Genomic DNA, 22,427 nt, shown 5'->3' with positions numbered 1-22,427 from the left:
TGTAAAATCGGCATCAACAGGCCAAGTCTTTACTAGAGAGAGCAACGCAGTACTGATACAGAAGACAGGAGTATTGCCTACAGACAAAAGTCACGGGTGAAATATACACAGAATAGCTAAGTAGGAGCAAGACAAGAGCAAGTGCTGAGATATAAAAACACAAGCAATGAACGGCAGACTGGCTCAAATTTATATGCACCTGAGGAGGTTGTGCACGCAGATAGCGGATGTGATAGGCTAAAAGTCAAAGCCCCTTGATAGGACTGAGCGTTGCCACAACTTTGCATGATGGTAGCCAAACAGAAAATGTACTCATTACAATACATGTACTAAAATCATGTACATTTTGTCTATAGGAAAATGATGGTATTTCTTATAAAGTAAAATGTAACCATCCTACTTATTTTATGTTTTACAGATCAAATTCATGATTTCACGGATTCACAGAGAGTTTGGCTCGCAGGTTACTTTCAGCGATTACAATGCATCCGATGTGAAGGACGGGTACATGGAATGCGCTTCTTACCAGGACAAACGGTTCAACATTAAACCTAAAGAGCGAGACACTGGGATACAAGTGGTGCCCTTGCTTCAGGAGCAGAGCACCCAGACCAAGTGGTAAGGGCTATAGTTCTAAAGGTAAGCATTAAAGGAGTTCTGTGGAGAAAGATAACTTATCCTCTATCCAAAGGATAGGGGATAAGTGATAGATTGCGGGGGGGGGGGGGGTCCGAATGCTGGGACCCCCGCGATCTCCTGAATGGGGCCCTGGCAGTCTGCTGGAAGGGGGCGTGCTGACCACTGAATGAAGAGCTGGCCAAAACGCCCTCTCCATGTACCACATAGAGATACATGGAGGGGGTGTGTCTGCCGCAGCTTTCTGCAGGGGGGTCGGAACGGCCACTTCCGGCAGACTGCTGGGGCCCCGGTCAGGAGATCGCGGTGGGTCCCAACACTCGGAGCCCCCGCAATCTATAACTTGTCCCCTATCGTTGGGATAGGAGATAAGTTATTTTTTGCTACACTACTCCTTTAAGGCACACAGATTCAAATACTACAGGGAAATTTTTATTTAGCAAAGAAAGACAACTTTACTGTCATACGGATTCAGGTATTGTAAAGTATCTAGAGACCTAACACACGTGCTTATTAAAGGGGTACTCCGGTGGAAAACTTTTTTTTTTTTTTTTTTTTAAATCAACTGGTGCCAGAAAGTTAAACAGGTTTGTAAATTACTTCTATTAAAAAATCTTAATCCTTCCAGTACTTATTAGCTGCTGAATACTACAGAGGAAATTCTTTTCTTTTTGGAACACAGAGCTCTCTGCTGACATCACGAGCACAGTGTTCTCTGTTGACATCTCTGTCCATTTTAAGAACTTTCCAGAGTAGGAGAGATGTCAGCAGAGAGCACTGTGCTCGTGATGTTAGCAGAGAGCTCTGTGTTCCAAAAAGAAAACAATTTCCTCTATAGTATTCAGCAGCTAATAAGTACTGGAAGGATTAAGATTTTTTAATAGAAGTAATTTACAAATCTGTTTAACTTTCTGGCACCAGTTGATTTAAAAAAAAAAAAAAAAAAAAGGTTTCCACCCGAGTACCCCTTTAATTTCTTAACCCCTTGATGACCATTAATGTAATAGTATGTGCAAGCAAGACTCCATAGAGGACATGCACCATACTATGACTGTGATTTAATCGCAAGGGCGATTCTTGCATGTTCATAAGCAGGACCGTAGCTGTAATACAGAAGCTATGGGGTCCTGCTGTTATCCCAGACATCGTAGAAACTTTTGACCTCTATCGTTTAAAGGGTACCTTTTGAATATAAAAAAAAACAAAAAACTTTTGACATGTCGTGAGTGTTTAGACTCCGACCGATGACCTGAATGAGAGGGAGAGAGAGGCGCGTGGCCGCGCACATTTCTCCCCAATCTGTGTCTATGAAACTCGTACGGCCCATAGACTTACATTATGTGTCTCATTGCAGCACCCAGTGTTCTGAACATTATGCTCAGAACGCTTGGTGCGGGCGGCCGTGGTCATGACGTCATGCCACACCTCCTTGTGATGTCATGCCACCCCCCCTCCATTTATGTCTATAGGAGGGGCATAACACCCGGGTGCTGCACTCAGATCATGGGGGGTCCCAGGGGCCGGTTCCCCACAAGCAGACATCTTATCCCTTATCTTTTGGATAGGGGATAAGATGTCTAGGGACGGAGTACCCCTTTAGTTTTCTGTCCATTTAAACCCTTGTATGCTGTGATCAGAAATCCCCATCAATTTTGTCACAGACAGCAAGAGGTTCATTGAAGGATCCTAGGGCTATCCCTTAAAGGGGTACTCCGGTGGAAAACTTTTTTTTTTGTAAATGAACTGGTGCCAGAAAGTTAAACAGATTTGTAAATGACTTCTATTAAAAAAATCTTTACCCTTCCAGTACTTTTTAGCAGCTGTATGCTACAGAGGAAATTCTTTACTTTTTGAATTTCTTTTTTGTGTTGTCCACAGTTCTCTCTGCTGACACCTCTGTCCGTGTCAGGAACTGTCCAGAGTAGCATAGCTTTGCTATGGGGATTTTCTCCTGCTCTGGACAGTTCCGGATACGGGCATCAGGTGTCAGCAGAGAGCACTGTGGACAACACAAAAAAATAAATTAAAAAAAATAAAGATTTTCCTCTGTAGCATACAGCTGCTAAAAAGTACAGAAATGATTAAGATTTTTTTAATAGAAGTAATTTACAAATTTGTTTAACTTTCTGGCACCAGTTCATTTAAAAAAAAAAGTTTTCCACCGGAGTACCCCTTTAAGGCTTCCTGTTGTTAGGGCATAGTTAGGTATGCTAATAAGTACTGTATACGTATATATGTGCAAGTACATTTATATTAACTCATGAATAATCATAATAATTCCCATCTATATTCCATATAGGACTTACCCTCGAAATGCTTGTACTCAGTACACACCAAGGGAGTTTACCGAAGAGCAAAAACAAGAATATCTGTCCTCTAAGGATCTGAAGGAATTTATCAACTCTGTGTCTTTAAGGTAAACAGGGAGGTTAAATTGCCCAGTATTGTGCTATTGGCCGGTAGTCTGCTACCTGTGGTGCTTCAGCTACTTTAAAGGGGTACTCCAGACATAAAAAATCAGAGTTGATTTCTTCCAAAAACAGCGCCACACCAGTCCTCAGGTTGTGTGTGGTATTGCAGCTCAGTTCCATTGAAATATATGAAGCCAAGTTTTAATAATACACACAACCTGAGGACAGATGTGGGGTTTTTTTTCATAAAAAATTTTTAGAAAAATTTGCTCTGTTTTTCTATTCCTGGATAACTCCATTAAAGAAGAAATCCAGTAGTAGACAACTTATCCCTAGCCGCAGGATAGAGGATAAGTGTCTGATCCCAGAGGGTCCGACCACTGGGGCCAAACCACTCGCGATCCTTGGTCCCGGCTCAGCTTCCGGAAGTGATGTTTCCCACCCAGGACTGACGCTGGTCGAAACACGCCCTTCCATTCATTTCTATGGGAGAGGTGGAAACACGTGACTGCTGTTTCTTTACCTCTCTCATAGAAATGAATAGAGGGGCGTGTTTCTACTACGTCAGTGCTGGGTGGGACAGCCAACCTAGCTATGCAGAGTCGGGGCCCTGTACGGGAGATCGCGGGGACCCAGCAGTCGGATAGGGGATAAGTTGTCTACCACTGGATTTCTTCTTTGAGGATAGGCTGGAAATTCTGAAGTGTGGCCAGCACCGCCTGAATTGGTCGTCACTAGGACCTGCACGTACGTTGCCGTCTGCATAGATGACATTGTACTCCAGGCGGATACGGCCAAAAAGATTGACCAAGCTATTTCTTTGGGCAACGGAATATCAGTGGCAGAACGTCTGCCTCGAAAATTCAGCAGTGTGCACTGTGCAGCGGAATCCCATTGACAGCAATGGGATTCTGCTGCACCAGAATTTCCAAGTGTAAATGCTAAGTGAAATTACACATGGAAATTCTGTAGTGTGAACCCAGCCATAAACTACAACTCCCGACATGCTGAAGACTGTCTTGACATGCTGGAAGTTGTAGCTTCACAACAGCTGGAGAGAGTCACAGGTTGCAGAGTTCCGCAATGATCTCCAAACTGAGGACCTCCAGCTGTTGCAAAACTACAACTCCCAGCATGCCCGGACAGCCGTTGGCTGTCCGGGCATGCTGGGAGTTGTAGTTTTGCAACAGCTGGAGGGGCACAGTTTGAGAGACCACTGCTGTAGACTTATTAATAGAAAAGAGTAGTGCACATTTTTTTGTGATTCCTCATAGCGTCCTCCTGCTTCTTTTCCACAGACTGGAATTGGCTCTACAGCAAAATGAAATCCTGAATGCCTTTGTCGATGACTGGAAAGCGTTGTGTGAACAGGAAAGCACTTTTGGCGGCAAATCTGACTCCCATCTTAAAGAGTATCAGTCTTTCACCGACCACCAGTTTGGCAAAGAAAAAACCATTAGCTGCATTAGCTGGCATCCCACACTTCATGGTAACTGCTAAAAATGTTCTGTCTTTTATGAGATTATTTTCCTTTAAATAGTACCTGTCACCAAATAAACTGTTCTAAACTAACTCAGGCTATGTTCCCTAACTACTCCTAACACCCCTTCAGCGCTTAAAAACATTTTTCAGAGCTTACCTTTCTTCTTGCTCACAGCAGGAGAAAGTGGGTGTTTCCTAGCAGGCATGACATCACTGAAGTCTGCTGGGGGACAACTTCTGCCCTCACATGGTTGCAGTGCTGTGATGAATTGAAGACCTCAGGCTCTGTGCATGTTTCATGTTTCAGTCTGTGTTGCTATCAGGGATGCTCTCCTGCAGGTCTCAGTCTGTGCAGCTTTCTGTGAGAATCTGTGGAGCTTTCACTTTCTGTGTAGCTGTCAATCAAGCTCAGTGCAGAGAAACTTTTCCCGAGTTTGGTCTGCTACCAGGCCGGGAGGAGACCAAACTCACTGTATTAACTGTTGCAGGAAACAGAACAGAGCCACCATGTGGCCATTTTTTATATTACATTTTATATTTATGTTGATGATAATTTTAAAAGCAAGTGAATAGGAAAGTGCCTGCTAATTACACAAGGAACACTATATTAAAAGTTATATTTGGTGACAGGTACTCTTTAATAGTTCTGTTTAGTCTATTTAGGGCTTGGTCTCCAAACTGTGGACCTCCAGATATTGCAAAACTACAACTCCCAGCATGCCCGGACAGCTAACGGCTGTCCGGGCATGCTGGGAGATGTAATTTTGCAACACAGTTTGGAGACCACTGATTTATGGGGTAATTCTATGATCCTAAGAGAGGCTTTAATGCTTTATTATTGGATTTATGTGCTACATATGCTGGATACAAATGTTTTCATAGTTTTTCATGTGAATCCAAGTTAAATAGTCCCCTGTTGTTAGAAGCTAAAGGTGTATTCCCATCTTCTAAAGCAGTGTTTTTCAACCAAGGTGCCTCCATCTTTTGCAAAACTACAACTCCCAGCATGCCTGAACAGTCTTTGGTTGTCAGGGCATGCTGGGAGTTGTAGTTTTGTAGTGCAACAGCTGTGGGCACCCTGGTTTGGAAACACTGTTGTGGTGTCCCGGTACCGTATTGCATACCGTACCTTGTATGATGGTCCCCAAAGTCAGAGTAACTACGCTCAGGTAGGGTCCCCCAGGTGGGACAGCGCCTAGTTGCCTCTCCTATATGCTAATTTTGTAATGTTTATACATGTACATATTTAATAATAATGTATATTTAATATAATGTAAAGTATACTTACCTTGCTAGCGTCGCAGGACCTTCGGTCATGTGACCATGTTAAATCCTCTATGGTATGTTAGAGGACCTTTGGAGGTCCTCGGGTCACATGTTACCCATAATGCTATGTAAAGGTGATTGACAGCAGTATTGGACCAATTAGCTCTAGTCCAGCCCCTACCCATATAAGGGAGCTTTAGCCAATTATCGCTCTCTTGGGTTGCTGCTCTCGTGGATGCCGGACTAGCAGGACGGATCTGCGCAACTTTCAAAGACAAGCTAGGCCTGAAAACCTGCCGGCCTCAGCACAAAACTAAACCATGAGTTCTAACCTAAACCCCGCTGAAGCTAGCGTGACTACTGGACCGCAACTAAATCCCCTAAATCCAGTGGAACAGCGCATATCAGTTTAAAGACTCAAAACTGCTTAAGGTCCCAACCTTTGTCAATCTCTAAGAGAATTTGCATTTGTAGAGACTGTTCCTGTTGTGAAGTTGCATAAAATCTTCAGTAAAAGTTCCAACTGTTTTCAGCAAACTCTCCGGTTGTGGACATTCTATTATTCTATACCTCCCTATCGCTCTTGGGAAGGGTGGCGGTAGGACAAGCATTACAGAGGATCCCCTCACCCTGGCGTCACGAATAGCAAGGGTTAATCAGACACCCTTTAGTAACTGCACAGCTACACTCCCTACACCCAACTCCCCCAGGCTATCACATTGTGATAAAGGGGTGCAGCACTGATTCAACGCTGCAAACCCTTCACATTCTTCTCTTGCATGGTAGCACCACCGCACCTCAGTCCCGTCATTCTCAATATTAGGCCGCAACCCCTTTATTTTCAGTGCCATAGGTTTGACCACATGTGTACAACATTTTAGAGATGTGTTCACATCTCATAAAGTGATGGCAAATTGCTAGAATATACAGTCTTAGTAAATTCCCCCCTATCACTTTATGAGATGAGAATACCTCTCTAAAAGGTTGTACACATGTGCAACCATTTTTATTGCCCTGGTGCATATAAATATAAAATAAGGGTGCATTCACACTGCGGAATCTCCGCACGCTGAATTCAGCGAGTGGAGATTCCGTCTGGCGGCCGCCACCGAAAATACTTTGGCGCTTGGGCCGCTGGGCACTGAGCCATCACCATTGACTGCTATGCAGTGCTCGCGGAATCCGCGCAAAGAAGGAACATGCTCCTTCTTTGCGTGGAACGATTTCAGTGGCAGAATTGTCCGCCGCTGAAATTCCGCAGTGTGAACGGGTCTACCCTTAAAGGGGTATTTTGGGATTATAATTTTTTTTCTATTCTGCTACGAACAGGGTGAAATAAATATATATGATACTTTCCTACTCTGGTCCCCCACAGCTCCTGTTCCGACGACTTCCTTAGTTACCCCAATATCCTTACAGGTGCATCTAGGTGCATCTTACCTGTCCGGACCCAAGTAGTGGCCACAATACGTAAAAAATACTTTGCTGGGAGTTGTAGTTTTGTAGTGCAACAGCTGTGGGCACCCTGGTTTGGAAACACTGTTGTGGTGTCCCGGTACCGTATTGCATACCGTACCTTGTATGATGGTCCCCAAAGTTAGAGTAACTACGATCAGGTAGGGTCCCCCAGGTGGGACAGCGCCTAGTTGACTCTCCTATATGCTAATTTTGTAATGTTTATACATGTACATATTATCAGTAGTCTATATTTCTTATAAATTCTGATATTATTTTATATTTTTTCCACTAGGTTTGGTTGCAGTTTCACTTACAGAACGACTGTCCCTGGAAGATCGAGTGAACATTTCTTCTAAACTCATCTTGAAGCCGTCGCTGATTCTTATTTGGAGTCTCAAAGACCCCATCCGTCCACAGGTCAGTCCACTTCCGTCCACAGGTCAGATATCTTTTCAATTACAGAAACACAGTTCTGCAATGTTGTGAACTCTAGTGTGATCTCTGGATCCTTTCTGCCCTTGACTTTCTTTATCTTATTTTCCCTAGCTAATGCTTGAATGTCCAGATGACATATATTGCTTCCAGTTTTGCCCAAGTGACCCCAGTATCATCGCTGGAGGATGTATTAATGGTCAGGTACTGAGAACAACATGAGCTAAGACTTTCACTGACCAGTGGAACCTTGATGACCCTCATCTTCAATATAACTTTTCCATCTATGTTCTACGTTGACAAGGTTTATATTGAAAGATTGTAATGCATATACAATATTACATGCTCAATAAAAACTTTGTACAGTGGTCCCTCAAGTTACACTATTAATGGGTTCCAGGACGACCATTGTATGTTGAAACCATTGTATGTTGAGACCAGAACTCTATGGAAACCTGGTAATTGGTTCTAAAGGCCCAAAATTTCATCCAAAAATAGGAAAAAGTGAGGATTAAAGAAAAATAAGTAGATAACTAATATAGATAAAGCAAATCCTTACATATAAAAGATCTGCTGGGAGCTGTAATCACTGTCTATGTCAGTGTTTCCCAAGCAGGGAGCCTCCAGCTGTTGCAAAACTACAACTCCCAGCATGCCCGGACAGCCAAAGGCTGTCCGGGCATGCTGGGAGTTGTAGTTTTGCAACAGCTGGGGGCTCCCTGCTTGGGAAACACTGGTCTATGTAGAGGAAAGGAGCTTCTTCGGGGTCCTGTACAGTACACAGTGTCCTAAAAAAGTAACATTGAGTCGCCCTCACCTGGTGTCCAAAGGAGCAGGTAACCCTGGTACAGGTAAAGTGTACAGAACATTTAATACCTCCCCGTACTGTAGGGGGTGCTACCAGACATCAGTCAGTGCATACACTTCAGTAATACAGGTGTTTTACCAGTGAATGTCCATTCTGATTGGTCGGTTCTTCCAGCCATTGACACGTTTCACAGATCTGGACTGTCCGTAGCATTGTATGTTGAGTCTGGTTTCAACTTACAATGGTCCAGAAAAGACCATTGTATGTTGAAACTATTGTATGTAGAGGCCATTGTAAGTTTGCACAGTGTGTATGGTGTCTGTATTATTGTAGGTTTTCTACAAAAATTCGAAAAATCGGAAACATTCTGGCATCTCGTAACAGAGTTTCCTTAAAAGCTGTGAACACCTGCACTAGGCGCAATTTTTGTGAAAGTGTGAAAATATTTTATGCAAACACGTGGTTTGCGTAAAAAAATTTTTTTTATTTTTTATTTATTTTATTTTTTGCCTAATCCGCTTGCCACTCGCCAAGTACAAGCATATGTGGTTTCATGTAAAGAGTCGTGTATTAAACATCAAGTTGAATACAAATTTACACCTGCAAGCATCCGGGCATGATCCTAAATGACGGTCTTTCTCCCCTATGTGTGGACCTAGCCTTAGGTTGCTTTCACATTTTGTTTGCAGAGGTATCCATATGGGCCCATTCACCCAAATAAAACCAAAAGAATCCACTGTTGCAATGATTTACCTTTATGGAATGGTGCAGTCTGATGTGCTATCATTTGCAAAGGAATCTTGCAAAAAAAAATACACCAAGTAAGATATGTTTGGTAGCATGGGAGCATATAGGCTATACATATGTATGGGTACACAGTGACGTATGTATGAGGAATATCTTAGGAAACCCTTCCAACATGCATTGCAAGTGCAGTGTTAATAGACTCTTACATACTGTATATTAAAGGGGTACTCCGGCCCCAAGACATCTTATCCCCTATGCAAAGGATAGGGGATAAGATGTCTGATCGCGGGGGTCCTGCTGCTGGGGACCCCCGCAATCTAGCATGCAGCACCCACCTGTAGCACTGCAGGAAGCGCTGGAGGCTCTCAGTGTTATGCCTCCCGACCACGGGGACTGAGTATCATGATGTCACGACTCCGCCCCTGTGTGACATCACGCCCTGCCCCCTCAATGCAAGTCTATGGGAGGGGGCATCACGCCCCCTCCCATAGACTTGCATTGAGGGGGCGAGGCGTGACATCACACGGGGGCGTGACGTCACGATACTCCGTCCCCGTGGTCGGGAGGCATAACACTGAGAACCTCCAGCGCTTCCTGCATTGCTACAGGACGGTGCTGCATGCTAGATTGCGGGGGTCCCCAGCGGCCGGACCCCCGCGATCAGACATTTTATCCCCTATCCTTTGCATAGGGGATAAGATGTCTTGGGGCTGGAGTACCCCTTAAAGGCTCCATCTTGATTCTGTTTTCTGCATCTCTTCATTCTTAGGTCGTGCTGTGGGATATCTCCGCTTACTATGAACTGCTAACAGCGAAAACTGGAGTGACCATGAGCACCTCCTCAAAGGTAAATTAAGATGCTCTATGAGAAATGAGAACCTCGATATAATGTAGCAGATTTGGCTCTGTAGCCACAGTGATCTTATGTTTTATAATGTAGGATATTGTACGAACCAGACATTTTCTTCTAGGGATACAAACTCAGTGTAAAGTTACTAAGACAGGTGTTTCCCAACTAGTGCGCCTCCAGCTGTAGCAAAACTACAATTCTCAGCATGCCTGGACAGCCGAAAGCTTTCCAGGTATACTGAAACTTGTCGTTTTGCAACAGCTGGAGGCGCACTAGTCGGGAAACTGTGCACTAAGATGTCATTGCATTTCTTGTACCATGAAAGTAGGTGCGTAAGCTCCTGGAAAATAACAGCCATGGGCCATACAAGCCAAGTTATTGAAATCAGAACTAAGAATCGCACTGTAACATAGGAAGATGCAGGTTGTTAGTTCTGTCCTAGAAAGTCATATTGTGTCCACAATGATGGCTTTGTGTATTATGGCCAGTTGGGGGCAGTGCTTCCATGAGTATATATTTAGATTCTGTGCAAAACGTCTGTTTGCTTGTGTTGTCTGACTGCAAACACCTATGAAAGGTAAATGTTATATTAATAGATCTCTGTGCTATATACAGTACAGACCAAAGGTTTGGAAACACCTTCTCATTCAGAGTTTTTTTTTATTTTCATGACTATGATAATTGTAGATTCACACTGAAGGCATCAAAACTATGAATTAACACATGTGGAATTATAGACATAACAAAAAAGTGTGAAAATCTGTCATATTCTAGGTTCTAGCCACCTTTTTGCTTTGATTACTGCTTTGCACACTCTTGGCATTCTCTTGATGAGCTTCAAGAGGTAGTCACCTGAAATGGTCTTCCAACAGTCTTGAAGGAGTTCCCAGAGATGCTTAGCACTTGTTGGCCCTTTTTGCCTTCACTCTGCGGTCCAGCTCACCCCCAAACCATCTCGATTGGGTTCAGGTCCGGTGACTGTGGAGGCCAGGTCATCTGGCGCAGCACCCCATCACTCTCCTTCTTGGTCAAATAGCCCTTACACAGCCGGGAGGTGTTTGGGGTCATTGTCCTGTTGAAAAATAAATGATGGTCCAACTAAATGCAAACCGGATTGAATAGCAGCCGCTGCAAGATGCTGTGGTAGCCATGCTGGGTCAGTATGCCTTCAATTTTGAATAAATCCCCAACAGTGTCACCAGCAAAGCACCCCCCCCCCCCCCCCCACACCATCACACATGTGAAGTGAAGACCATTTCAGGTGACTACCTCTTGAAGCTCATCAAGAGAATGCCAAGAGTGTGCAAAGCAGTAATCAAAGCAAAAGGCGGCTAGAACCTAGAATATGACATATTTTCACACTTTTATGTTATGTCTATAATTCCACATGTGTTAATTCATAGTTTTGATGCCTTCAATGTGAATCTGCAATTTTCATAGTCAAGAAAACTCTGAATGAGAAGGTGTGTCCAAACTTTTGGTCTGTCTGTATATCAAAATAATATAGTTTGGAATCATTTTGGAATGCTTTATTTGTGTTACTCTTATAATCAACTATGTGATTACATATATATATATATATATATATATATATATATATATGTGTACTAGCTGAGTACTCACCATTGCCCAATATCCCATCCTCATATCCTGACTTTCTATCCCTACCTTATACCCCGACCTCATATCTCGTCCTCATATCCCGACATCACATTCCGTTCTCGTATGCCGGCCCTGTATCCTGTCCTCATATCCCAACCTCATATCCTGTCCTTGTTTCTCGTCCTCATATCTTGTCCTCATATCCCGTCCTCATAGTCCGACCTTATATCTTGTTCTCATATCCCGACTTCGTATCTGGTCCTCCGCACTAACTATTTTTTGCACCTGCCTGCCGGACAGTCGTCAGGATGTTTAAAAGTCCCAGGCAATCTTTACAGCCCGAGAGTAGTGCAATCAGGAGATGTAGTGAAAGCCTTATATAGTTAGGGTTGATTTAAAGGGGTTATCCAGGAAAAAACTTTTTTATATATATATATATCAACTGGCTCCAGAAAGTTAAACAGATTTCTAAATTACTTCTATTAAAAAATCTTAATCCTTTCAGTACTTATGAGCTTCTGAAGTTGAGTTGTTCTCTTCTGTCTAAGTTCTCTCTGATGACACGTGTCTCGGTAACCGCTCAGTTTAGAAGCAAATCCCCATAGCAAACCTCTTCTAAACTGGGCGGTTCCCGAGACACGTGTCATCAGAGAGCACTCAGACAGAAAAGAACCACCTTAACTTCAGAAGCTCATAAGTGCTGAAAGGATTAAGATTTTTTAATAGAAGTAATTTACAAATCTGTTTAACTTTCTGGAGCCAGTTGATATATATATATATATATATATATATATATATATATATATATATATATATATATATATAAATAAAAGTTTTTTCCTGGATAACCCCTTTAACTCTACTATATTTTGGGTTTACATTTAAAGTGTTAAAGTTTCTTTCAGCCATTAAGAAATTAAACTGGAACATACATGCAAAAGTTCTATGTATAGATGTGTCTATACATCTATATTTATATATTCATACATATATCTGTGTGTGTATAGATTGATGTGAACAGCTCCCTCAATATTCACTAATGATTGTCCTCCTGATATTGTATATTGCTGTTTTCTTCTGCAGACAACCCTGGAGCCCAAGCAATCCAATGAGCCGCAGCTAGTGCGATACTGTGCAGTGTCCTCTATAGAACACGGGCACAGGGAGGTGATCACTGACATACACTGGCTACCAGACTTCTTTGAGGTAAATAATAAGCAGCTACAATTTTATTATGTGGGATTTATATGTTTTTTAATGACCTACCTTGAAAGTTTTTCAGAAGAAGCTGTAAAATGAAATCCTTTTGGTGTAAAACATTGACATACATGTACATCAGCCATGATGTAGGGTTAAGGTGGTCAAACGAACTAGATAGCTATTAGGTGTGCACGTGTTCCCAGGGGGGAATATGGGAGTATATCAAAGACCGACAACTGTGGTTTATCCTCCTTGAGGACAAAAGGGTTTAGGCATGATGAAGTCTAACATGTCCAATCCTGGTTTCCCCCTGCATGGTTGGGACAACCCCATCCACATTAGGTGGTCGTCCGGTCCTACTGAAATTAATGGGTTTTTATAGCTTATCTTAGATAGACGGATGACTAGATATTAGATGGATATTACATAGATAGATATTAAATAGATAGATAGATATATATGAGATAGATAGATAGATTAGATAGATATGAGTGTTAGGATTCGGCAGGCTGGAGGTGGATCCTCTGTGTCAGAGAGGGATTGGCGTGGACCGTGTCGGTGGACCGGTTCTAAGTTGCTACTGGTATTCACCAGAGCCCGCCGCAAAGCGGGATGGTCTTGCTGCGGCGGTAGCAACCAGGTCGTATCCACTGGTAACGGCTCAACCTCTCTGACTGCTGAGACAGGCGCGGTACAAAAGGACAAGAGCAAGGTCGGACGTAGCAGAAGGTCAGGGCAGGCAGCAAGGGTCGTAGTCAGGGGCAACAGCAGAAGGTCTGGAACACAGGCTTTGGACAACACTAAACGCTTTCTCTGGCACAAGGCAACAAGATCCGGCAAGGAAGGAAAGGGGAAGTGAGGTATATGAGCAGGGGGCAGGTGGAGGCTAATTAGACTGATTGGGCCAGGCACCAATCATTGGTGCACTGGCCCTTTAAATCCCAGAGAGCTGGCTCGCGCGCGCCCTAGAGAGCGGAGCCGCGCTCGCCAGAACGTGACAGCCAGGGACCGGGACAGGTAAGTGACTTGGGATGTGATTCGCGAGCGGGCGCGTCCCGCTATGCAAATCGCATCCTCGGCGTCAGAGTCAGTGCAGCGCTCCCGGTCAGCGGGTCTGACCGAGGCGCTGCAGAGAGAACGCCGTGAGCGCTCCGGGGAGGAGCAGGGACCCGGAGCGCTCGGCGTAACAGTACCCCCCCTTAGGTCTCCCCCTCTTTTTGTCTCCTTGTCCCTTCGAATGAGACGAGAACATAGGGGGCGACTCTTGAGTTTCCTTCCGGAAAAAGGAGAGGTCCTGGGAAGGTACATCAGCGGCAGGCAATCCAGAAGAAGTGGGAATGGGGAGGGGGGGCAGAGGGTGAAGCTTGTCACGGGGCAGAGTGTTACCAGGAAGGGGGCTATGAGGAGCAGATGTGAGGCATCGTTTGTGACAAGCAGGACCCCAATTCTTGATCTCCCCGGTGGTCCAGTCAAGGGTGGGAGAATGGCGTTGGAGCCATGGCAGACCGAGGAGGACTTCAGAGGTGCAGTTGGGCAGAACAAAAAATTCAATTTTCTCGTGATGCATCCAATGCTCAGAAGCAGGGGTTCTGTGCGGTAACGCACAGTGCAGTCCAATTTTGCTCCGTTGACGGAAGAAATGTAGAGCGGCTTGACGAGACGGGTCACTGGGATCCTGAACCTATTGACAAAAGAGGCCAGAATAAAATTTCCAGCAGAACCAGAGTCCAAGAAGGCCACAGCTGAGAAGGAGGAGTTGGCAGAAGGAGCAATCCGCACGGGCACAGTGAGACGTGGAGAAGCAGAATTCACACCAAGGGACGCCACTCCCATTTGAACAGGGAGCGTGCGTGCGTTTCCCAGACGCGGAGGACGAATAGGGCAATCCACCAAGAAATGTTCGGTTCTAGCGCAGTACAGACATAAATTTTTATCTCTGCGGCGAGTCCTCTCTTCATGGGTCAGGCGAGACCGATCCACTTGCATAGCCTCCTCGGCGGGAGGCACAGGGGTAGACTGCAAAGGATACTGGGAGAGAGGTGCCCAGAGATCAAGGTCCTTTTCCTGGCGGAGCTCCTGGTGTCTTTCAGAAAAACGCTTGTCGATGCGGGTGGCCAAAAGGGTAAGTTCAGACAGGTTAGCTGGAATTTCTCGTGCGGCCAGTACATCTTTGATGTTGCTGGATAAGCCATTCTTGAAGGTCGCGCAGAGGGCCTCATTGTTCCAGGCTAGCTCTGAGGCGAGGGTACGAAACTGGATGGCGTATTCGCCTACGGAAGAAGTTCCTTGGACTAGGTTCAGCAAAGCAGTCTCGGCAGAGGAGGCCCGGGCTGGTTCCTCGAAGACACTACGAACTTCAGTGAAGAAGGACTGGATAGTGGCAGTGACAGGATCATTGCGGTCCCAGAGCTGTGTGGCCCAAGACAAGGCCTTTCCAGACAGAAGACTAACTACGAAAGCCACCTTAGACCGTTCTGTAGGAAATTGGTCCGACAACATCTCCATATGTAGGTAACATTGAGACAGGAAACCACGGCAGAGTCTAGAGTCCCCATCAAATTTGTCCGGCAGGGACAAGCGGAGGCTGGGAGCGGGCACTCGCTGCGGAGGAGGTGCAGGAGCTCGCGGAGGAGATGGTTGCTGCTGTAGCAGTGGCAGAAGTTGCTGTAGCATGGCGGTCAACTGCGACAGCTGCTGTCCTTGTTGGGCGACTTGCTGAGATTGATGAGAATGAGATAGATAGATAGCTAGATATATATAGATAGATAGCTCACTGACTGCCCCACCATTGATGTGTAGGTGATGTGTCAGCAGTCTCCATAGGGGTGAGAGGTGACAACGCTGCAGTTGTTCTGGTCTTGTCACCTGTTTCCTGGTCTTGGACATAGTAATACTGTAACCTGAGGGAAAACTAAAACCTAAAGCTCCATTAATTTGTTCTCCCTCCTGCGGTGAACTTTCTCCCCTCAGGAACATGTATAAAGATCTGGGTTTTATAAGAGAATTATTATAATCTATAAAACATTCACCTTGGATTAGCAGCTCGGTGTCTGGGTTGTGGAGTGAGCTCAGTCTCAGACACCTCGGTGTCAGCCATCCCCGGCCCGTACATTATTATGTTCCACATATAACATTACATTTTTCTGTTCTTATGGTTCACTTCAGTTCACGAACACTTGTAATATGTTTTTGCACATTTTCCTGCGAGCCTTGCAAAAGTGACCGTGTATGTATATTATAGACGGGGAAAGCATCCAAACCAGTATGGGATTGTTCAGCACCATTATAAAGCTTATGTATTAGTAAACCCAAACATCTGCACCATGAACGCAGGTTCACATGGAGAAAAAGATTTAGTATTTCCCTTGAAATTAGCATTAAAATACACAAGTATTTCTACAAATACTTAGGCTTTTTAATGCATATTTAACACATTTTTTGTTTTAAACAGCGCAATACAATGTACATATAATACACATGTATACATAATATATGTCACTATACATAATAAATGTAAACGGTGACTCAACCAGCAGAATAGTGAGTACATATCTAGAGTATAATACACGTATAATACAGGCTATAACTCAGGATCAGTACAGGATAAGTAATGTAATGTATGTATACAGTGACCTCCCCAGCAGAATAGTGAGTACAGCTCTGGAGTATAAGACAGGATATAACTCAGGATCAGTACAGGATAAGTAATGTAATGTATGTACACAGTGACCTCACCAGCAGAATAGTGAGTACACCTCTGGAGTATAATACAGGATATACTCAGGATCAGTACAGGATAAGTAATGTAATGTATATACACAGTGATCTCACCAGCAGAATAGTGAATACAGCTCTGGAGTATAATGCAGGATATAACTCAGGATCAGTATAATATATGTAATGTAATGTATGTACACAGTGACCCCACCAGCAGAATAGTGAGTACAGCTCTGGAGTATTATACAGGATATAACTCAGGATCAGTACAGGATAAGTAATGTAATGTATGTACACAGTGATCTCAGCAGCAGAATAGTGAGTACAGCTCTGGGGTATAATACAGGATATAACTCAGGATCAGTACAGGATAAGTAATGTAATGTATGTACACAGTGACCTCACCAGCAGAATAGTGAGTACAGCTCTGGAGTATAATACAGGATATAACTCAGGATCAGTACAGGATAAGGAATGTAATGTATGTACACAGTGACCTCACCAGCAGAATAGTGAGTACAGCTCTGGAGTATAATACAGGATATAACTCAGGATCAGTACAGGATAAGTAATGTGAAGTATAATATCAGACCATTTATTATCACTTTTAAGGGCCATGGCCACTATCGGTCCACTCCAGGGCTGTGGGCATTTGCCAGGATATAAAACAAATCTTGTCAAATGCAAACACTAGTTTTTGATAAATACATGTTTGTTTGATTTTGACTTTTCAGATAACTCGGACTGGATATCCATACGAAAATAAAAGCGGTTACTGCGTCCAGCTTGTGACATGTTCTCCTGACTGGTATGTGAAATAGTGATAATTTACACTTGGAATCTGTTATACTTTTCCATAATAATATTTAATGATGGGACAACCCCTTTCATTTTGTGGGTTTCTGTTAGCGAGGATGCATTGGATCCCTGAGTTCTCTTCTTACCTTGTAAATATTCTAATAAACTATTTCTGGAAAATTGGGAGACAGCCAAAATGTATTGCTGCACAGCTTGGCAGAATAGCCATACAGATCTGTGGAAAAAAAGACTTGATGAGAATTGCAGCAATGTCAGCCATTATGAGTGTCACCCAGCTTTTTTGGCAACATTTAGAATTAATTTGCAGAATATACAGTGAACAACAGAGAAGAAATCTGTGACCTATATTTATTATTGATATATTTATTTTAGGTAGCAATACTATTTCCAACCAGGGGGCCTCCAGCTGTTGCAAAACTACAACTGCCCAGAAAGCCACCTAGCTTTTCCAGGATAAGGTCATTTCATGATAAAAAGACAACCTAACTGACTGTTGTAAAGCTACAATGGGCTTTACCCAGCTTTTCCAGGAGCACATAGCATTAAAATCTGATAGATAGCACCAAAAGACAACCTAACTGAACTGTTGCAAAACTATAACTTCCAGAATGCCCGGACAGCCGTTGGGAGTTGTAGTTTTCTAACAACTGGAGAGAAATATATTTGGGTACAGTTTTATAACTGCAGAACTTACCAATGACTACAGCTCTGATGGGACAGTCAGACAGACTACACAATGGTATATAGTGACTCACATGTGATGTCTTCTCTGTAGTCTTCATCTTGTCCAGGCACCAGAACTTCTTCCAGAGCTACATCTTCCCTCAGAGTCCTACCACACACTGTGCCCCCTGAATATAACCCTGCCACACACTGTGCCCCCTGAATATAACCCTGCCACACACTGTGCCCCCTGAATATAACCCTGCCACACACTGTGCCCCCTGAATATAACCCTGCCACACACTGTGCCCCCTGAATATAACCCTGCCACACACTGTGCCCCCTGAATATAACCCTGCCACACACTGTGCCCCCTGAATATAACCCTGCCACACACTGTGCCCCCTGAATATAACCCTGCCACACACTGTGCCCCCTGAATATAACCCTGCTACACACTGTGCCCTGAAAATTATACTGCTATCCCTGTACTGTCCTCCTTTGTTGTCATCCTCTCTTTCCCTCCAGACCACACAGTCTTCCTCCAGACCCCTACCCCCCCCCAAACTCTATGTCCTCCTCTAGACCCCTGTGCCCCCTCAGACTTCCCTTCCTTCTCCAGACCCCTCTGTCCTCCTTCTCCAGACCCCTCTGTCCTCCTTCTCCAGACCCCTCTGTCCTCCTTCTCCAGACCCCTCTGTCCTCCTTCTCCAGACCCCTCTGTCCTCCTCCAGACTTCTATGCCCCCCAGATTCGTCTGTTTTTCCCAGACCCCTCTGTCCTTCTCCAGACCCCTATGTCCTCCTTGTCTAGACCCCTTTGTCCTTCTTTTCAAAGCCCCTGTCCTCCTTCTCCAGACCTCTTTTGTGCTTCTCCTTCAGACCCCTTGGTCCTCCCTTGAGACCCCGCTGCTCTCCTCCAGACCCCTCAGGATCCCTTTTTACGTTCGTGCTATCGACCGTACGGTTTCATTAACATTATATTTTAATTGTTTGGATGTTTCCGTGCGCAGCAAATACCACATATGGCACGAAGCGGCGGCCGACACGCCCCCTCCATACAGCTCCTGTTACGCCGAGCGCTCCGGGTCCCCGCTCCTCCCCGGAGCGCTCACGGCGTCTCTCTCCCTGCAGCGCTGCACTGTCATGGCCGTCGGGGATGCGATTCGCACAGCGGGACGCGCCCGCTTGCGAATCGCGTCCCAAGTCACTTACCTGTCCCGGTCCCCGGCTGTCATGCTCTGGCGCGCGCGGCTCCGCTCTCTAGGGCGCGCGCGCGCCAGCTCTCTAGATTTAAAGGGCCAGTGCACCAATGATGGTGCCTGGCCCAATCTTCCCAATTAGCTTGATTAGTTTCCACCTGTGCACTCCCTACTTATACCTCACTTCCCCTGCACTCCCTCGCCGGATCTTGTTGCCATCGTGCCAGTGAAAGCGTTCCCTTGTTTGTTCCTAGCCCGTGTTCCAGACCTCCTGCCGTTGCCCCTGACTACGATCCTTGCTGCCTGCCCTGACCTTCTGCTACGTCCGACCTTGCTTTTGCCTTATCCCTTGTACCATGCCTATCTCAGCAGTCAGAGAGGTTGAGCCGTTGCCGGTGGATACGACCTGGTTGCTACCGCCGCTGCAAGACCATCCCGCTTTGCGGCGGGCTCTGGTGAAAACCAGTAGCGACTTAGAACCGGTCCACCGACACGGTCCTCGCCAAACCCTCTCTGACACAGAGGATCCACCTCCAGCCTGCCGATCCGTGACAGCTCCATGGTAGAGCCAGTGTAGCCTCCGGTTCTCCCATAGAGCTGCATTGAGGGGTGCGTGTCAGCCGCTGATTTGTGCAGTGGTCAAACATGCCCCATTCAGGAGGAGAGCTGAGGCCCTGTATGGGAGATCGTGGGGGGGCTTGGCAGTGTTCGGAACCCCCAATATCTGACACCATAAAGCATAATCAAGGACAAAATCAAGTACATTTTTTATATACACAAAAAGTAATCATTTTTTTAAAATTTGTTAAATTAAACAAAACCTGTTATGATTAATCGTATGGACCTACAGAATAAAGATAATGTGTCAATGTTACTGTAAAGTGCACTGTGTAGGAACATAAGGCCCCAAAAGTTACAAAATGGCGTTGTTGTCTTTTTCAATTTCGCCCCACAAATATTTTGTTTCAGTTTCACCATTGATTTAGTGGTAAAATAAGTGATGTCATTACAGAGTACAATTGGTGAAGGATTCTCACTGGCCGCCATGAACAACAATTTTACTGCATCTGCTCAAAACCTGGAGATACAGACGGGGCAGGGTATATAGGGTCACATCAGAAAGGGGGGTGTTGAGCACAAAGGGGTTAAATGTGGCAGGTGGGCTAAGGATACAGGGTCTCACAGGGAATGAGGGGTATTCACAAAGGTATGGGGCAGTTGGTGATAGAGGGGAGGGCAGGAGGTACACATGGAGGGGTAGTTGCACCAGTTGAGGGGGAGCAGTGAGAAAGGGGCAGCCTAGATACCTCTTGCTTTGCTCCGTTTCCTGCAGCAGGGACTCAAACTTGTTGGTGATGATCTTCCGGCTCATCCCATGACGGCTCAGAGTCACTGGCACTGGGAGGGCCTTTCGGTCACCTTTGGTCAAGCAGCAGATATTACTTTATAAAAGCAGGCCATTGAGGAAACAAGCACCTCTACTGCTCCGCTCTTCCAATCAGCCGATGTCAGGGAGCATTTGAGCAGACGTGCCTGCGTGCTGCACTTTTGTTCCTCTTAAAGTGACAGTGGTCACCAGCCTAATCTGTCACTGGCGGCGGGGGCCCGGTATCTGGCCCGACTGAAGTGTGTAAAAAAAATGGGGATGATGGCAGCAGCAAACCCCCTCTGTTAGTCTGCCCCTGGCTGTGACTGCTGGCCGCGGCTCTTACAGTGGCGACCAGCGATTTCTGCTTTAAGAGCTCTTAAAGGAGATCTGCAGCGGTATATATAACCTAGCAATCTCTTGTATGGGGCCCCTCTTCCCGTGCAGGAGGCACGGCTGCGGCCTCAGAGTTTTTAGGGCTAGTGGACAGGACAGCCCACTGACAGTCTGGTCCACCAGGCAAATGCCCATTGTGCCCAATGGCAAGTCCGGCCCTCGTTGCCTTGGCAACTGTATCACCCAGCATCAACCCCTCTCTCTCTCTACAACGCACTATGCAGATCGCGCAGGACATAAAAAAAAACTAAAAACCTCATGTCATCCACATTTTGTTAACACTATTTTTCATACACAGAAATAAAATAAATGAGTCGAACAAGTCAAAGAATGGTTAAAAATGGGAAACTTTATTTATTATTATTATAATGTTTGTGTAGGGATTTTATGTAACCTCCCATCACTCACAAAGAGCGGACAGTAACACCTCAGGACAGGAAAAACCTCCAGAGGGGAGGAAACCTGTAGGGAATCCATGGCTACTGTACTACCCTTCCTCTGGGCATACTAAAGGAGGTTACCTCTAGAATTTGGGCAAAGTGTCTGTGTATGTGCGTGATTCCAGGGGTTATGTCTTCATCCAACTTCTTGCTGTAGGTCCGGAAATGAGACTCCACCTCCTGGAAATACTGCATCTAAGAGAGAAAAACAAAAGAAAAGAAAGATAATTTACATGTTTATTATAGAAATGTACATGGAACGACACTAACCAAACCTGTGTATGAATCTGCATTCCCGGGTCCCTACAGTGTCCAGCATGGGCCCCTCACTGATGAACAATGAGCAGGAGCCGTGTTATTTCTGCTCAGTGCTGCTCTCTGGTGGACAGTGGTTATGACATCACATGTGTGACACGCTGCTCCTCCTGGGAGTTCTATGTGGGCAGTGCTGCTCTCTGATTGGCTGAAATCCAGAAAGCTTTTTAACATATTGTGGATGACTGTTTCAGCAATTTTTGTGAAAATGGTGCTACTCTCTATGGGGTGCAATATATTTATGTTATATTATTATTATTATTATTAATAATAAATGATATATACAGTGGTCCCTCAACATACGATGGTAATCCGTTCCAAACGGACCATCGTTTGTTGAAACCATCGCATGTTGAGGGATCCATACAATGTAAAATATAGGACAGTGGTCTACAACCTGCGGACCTCCAGATGTTGCAAAACTACAACACCCGGCATGCCCGGACAGCCAACATGCTGGGTGTTGTAGTTTTGCAACATCTAGAGGTCTGCAGGTTGTAGACTACTGTAAGAGGAAGTTGTACACACCTGTCCCCGACACTCTGGCAAGGTCTCTGCTTCCCCGGCATCCGCGCTCTCCGTCGCCGCCATCACGTCGCTACGCACGCCGCTCCTATT

The 22,427-nt window shown here is 45.1% G+C and overlaps 1 protein-coding gene and 1 long non-coding RNA gene across 4 annotated transcripts in view; one reads left to right on the top strand and one right to left on the bottom strand.

Annotated features, from left to right (window-relative positions):
* DNAI3 (dynein axonemal intermediate chain 3) overlaps positions 1–22,427 on the top strand; it is a 219,886-nt gene that overhangs the window by 41,446 nt on the left and 156,013 nt on the right. For all 3 annotated transcript variants that reach the window (XM_056532517.1, XM_056532515.1, XM_056532516.1), the window contains exons 7-14: positions 419–618; positions 2,936–3,052; positions 4,346–4,536; positions 7,546–7,670; positions 7,800–7,889; positions 10,010–10,087; positions 12,776–12,898; positions 17,344–17,417. In XM_056532517.1, the coding sequence (XP_056388492.1) occupies positions 419–618; positions 2,936–3,052; positions 4,346–4,536; positions 7,546–7,670; positions 7,800–7,889; positions 10,010–10,087; positions 12,776–12,898; positions 17,344–17,417 (998 nt within the window). The remainder of the gene's footprint in view (positions 1–418; positions 619–2,935; positions 3,053–4,345; positions 4,537–7,545; positions 7,671–7,799; positions 7,890–10,009; positions 10,088–12,775; positions 12,899–17,343; positions 17,418–22,427) is intronic.
* LOC130283281 (uncharacterized) overlaps positions 21,395–22,427 on the bottom strand; it is a 51,444-nt gene continuing 50,411 nt past the window's right edge. Inside the window, exon 3 of the long non-coding RNA XR_008846629.1 lies at positions 21,395–21,957. This is a non-coding gene — a long non-coding RNA (uncharacterized LOC130283281). The remainder of the gene's footprint in view (positions 21,958–22,427) is intronic.

This window comes from Hyla sarda, chromosome 7 (assembly GCF_029499605.1).
Source record: "Hyla sarda isolate aHylSar1 chromosome 7, aHylSar1.hap1, whole genome shotgun sequence".
Classification (NCBI taxonomy): domain Eukaryota; kingdom Metazoa; phylum Chordata; class Amphibia; order Anura; family Hylidae; genus Hyla; species Hyla sarda.
This window is presented reverse-complemented; position numbering and strand designations above follow the sequence as displayed.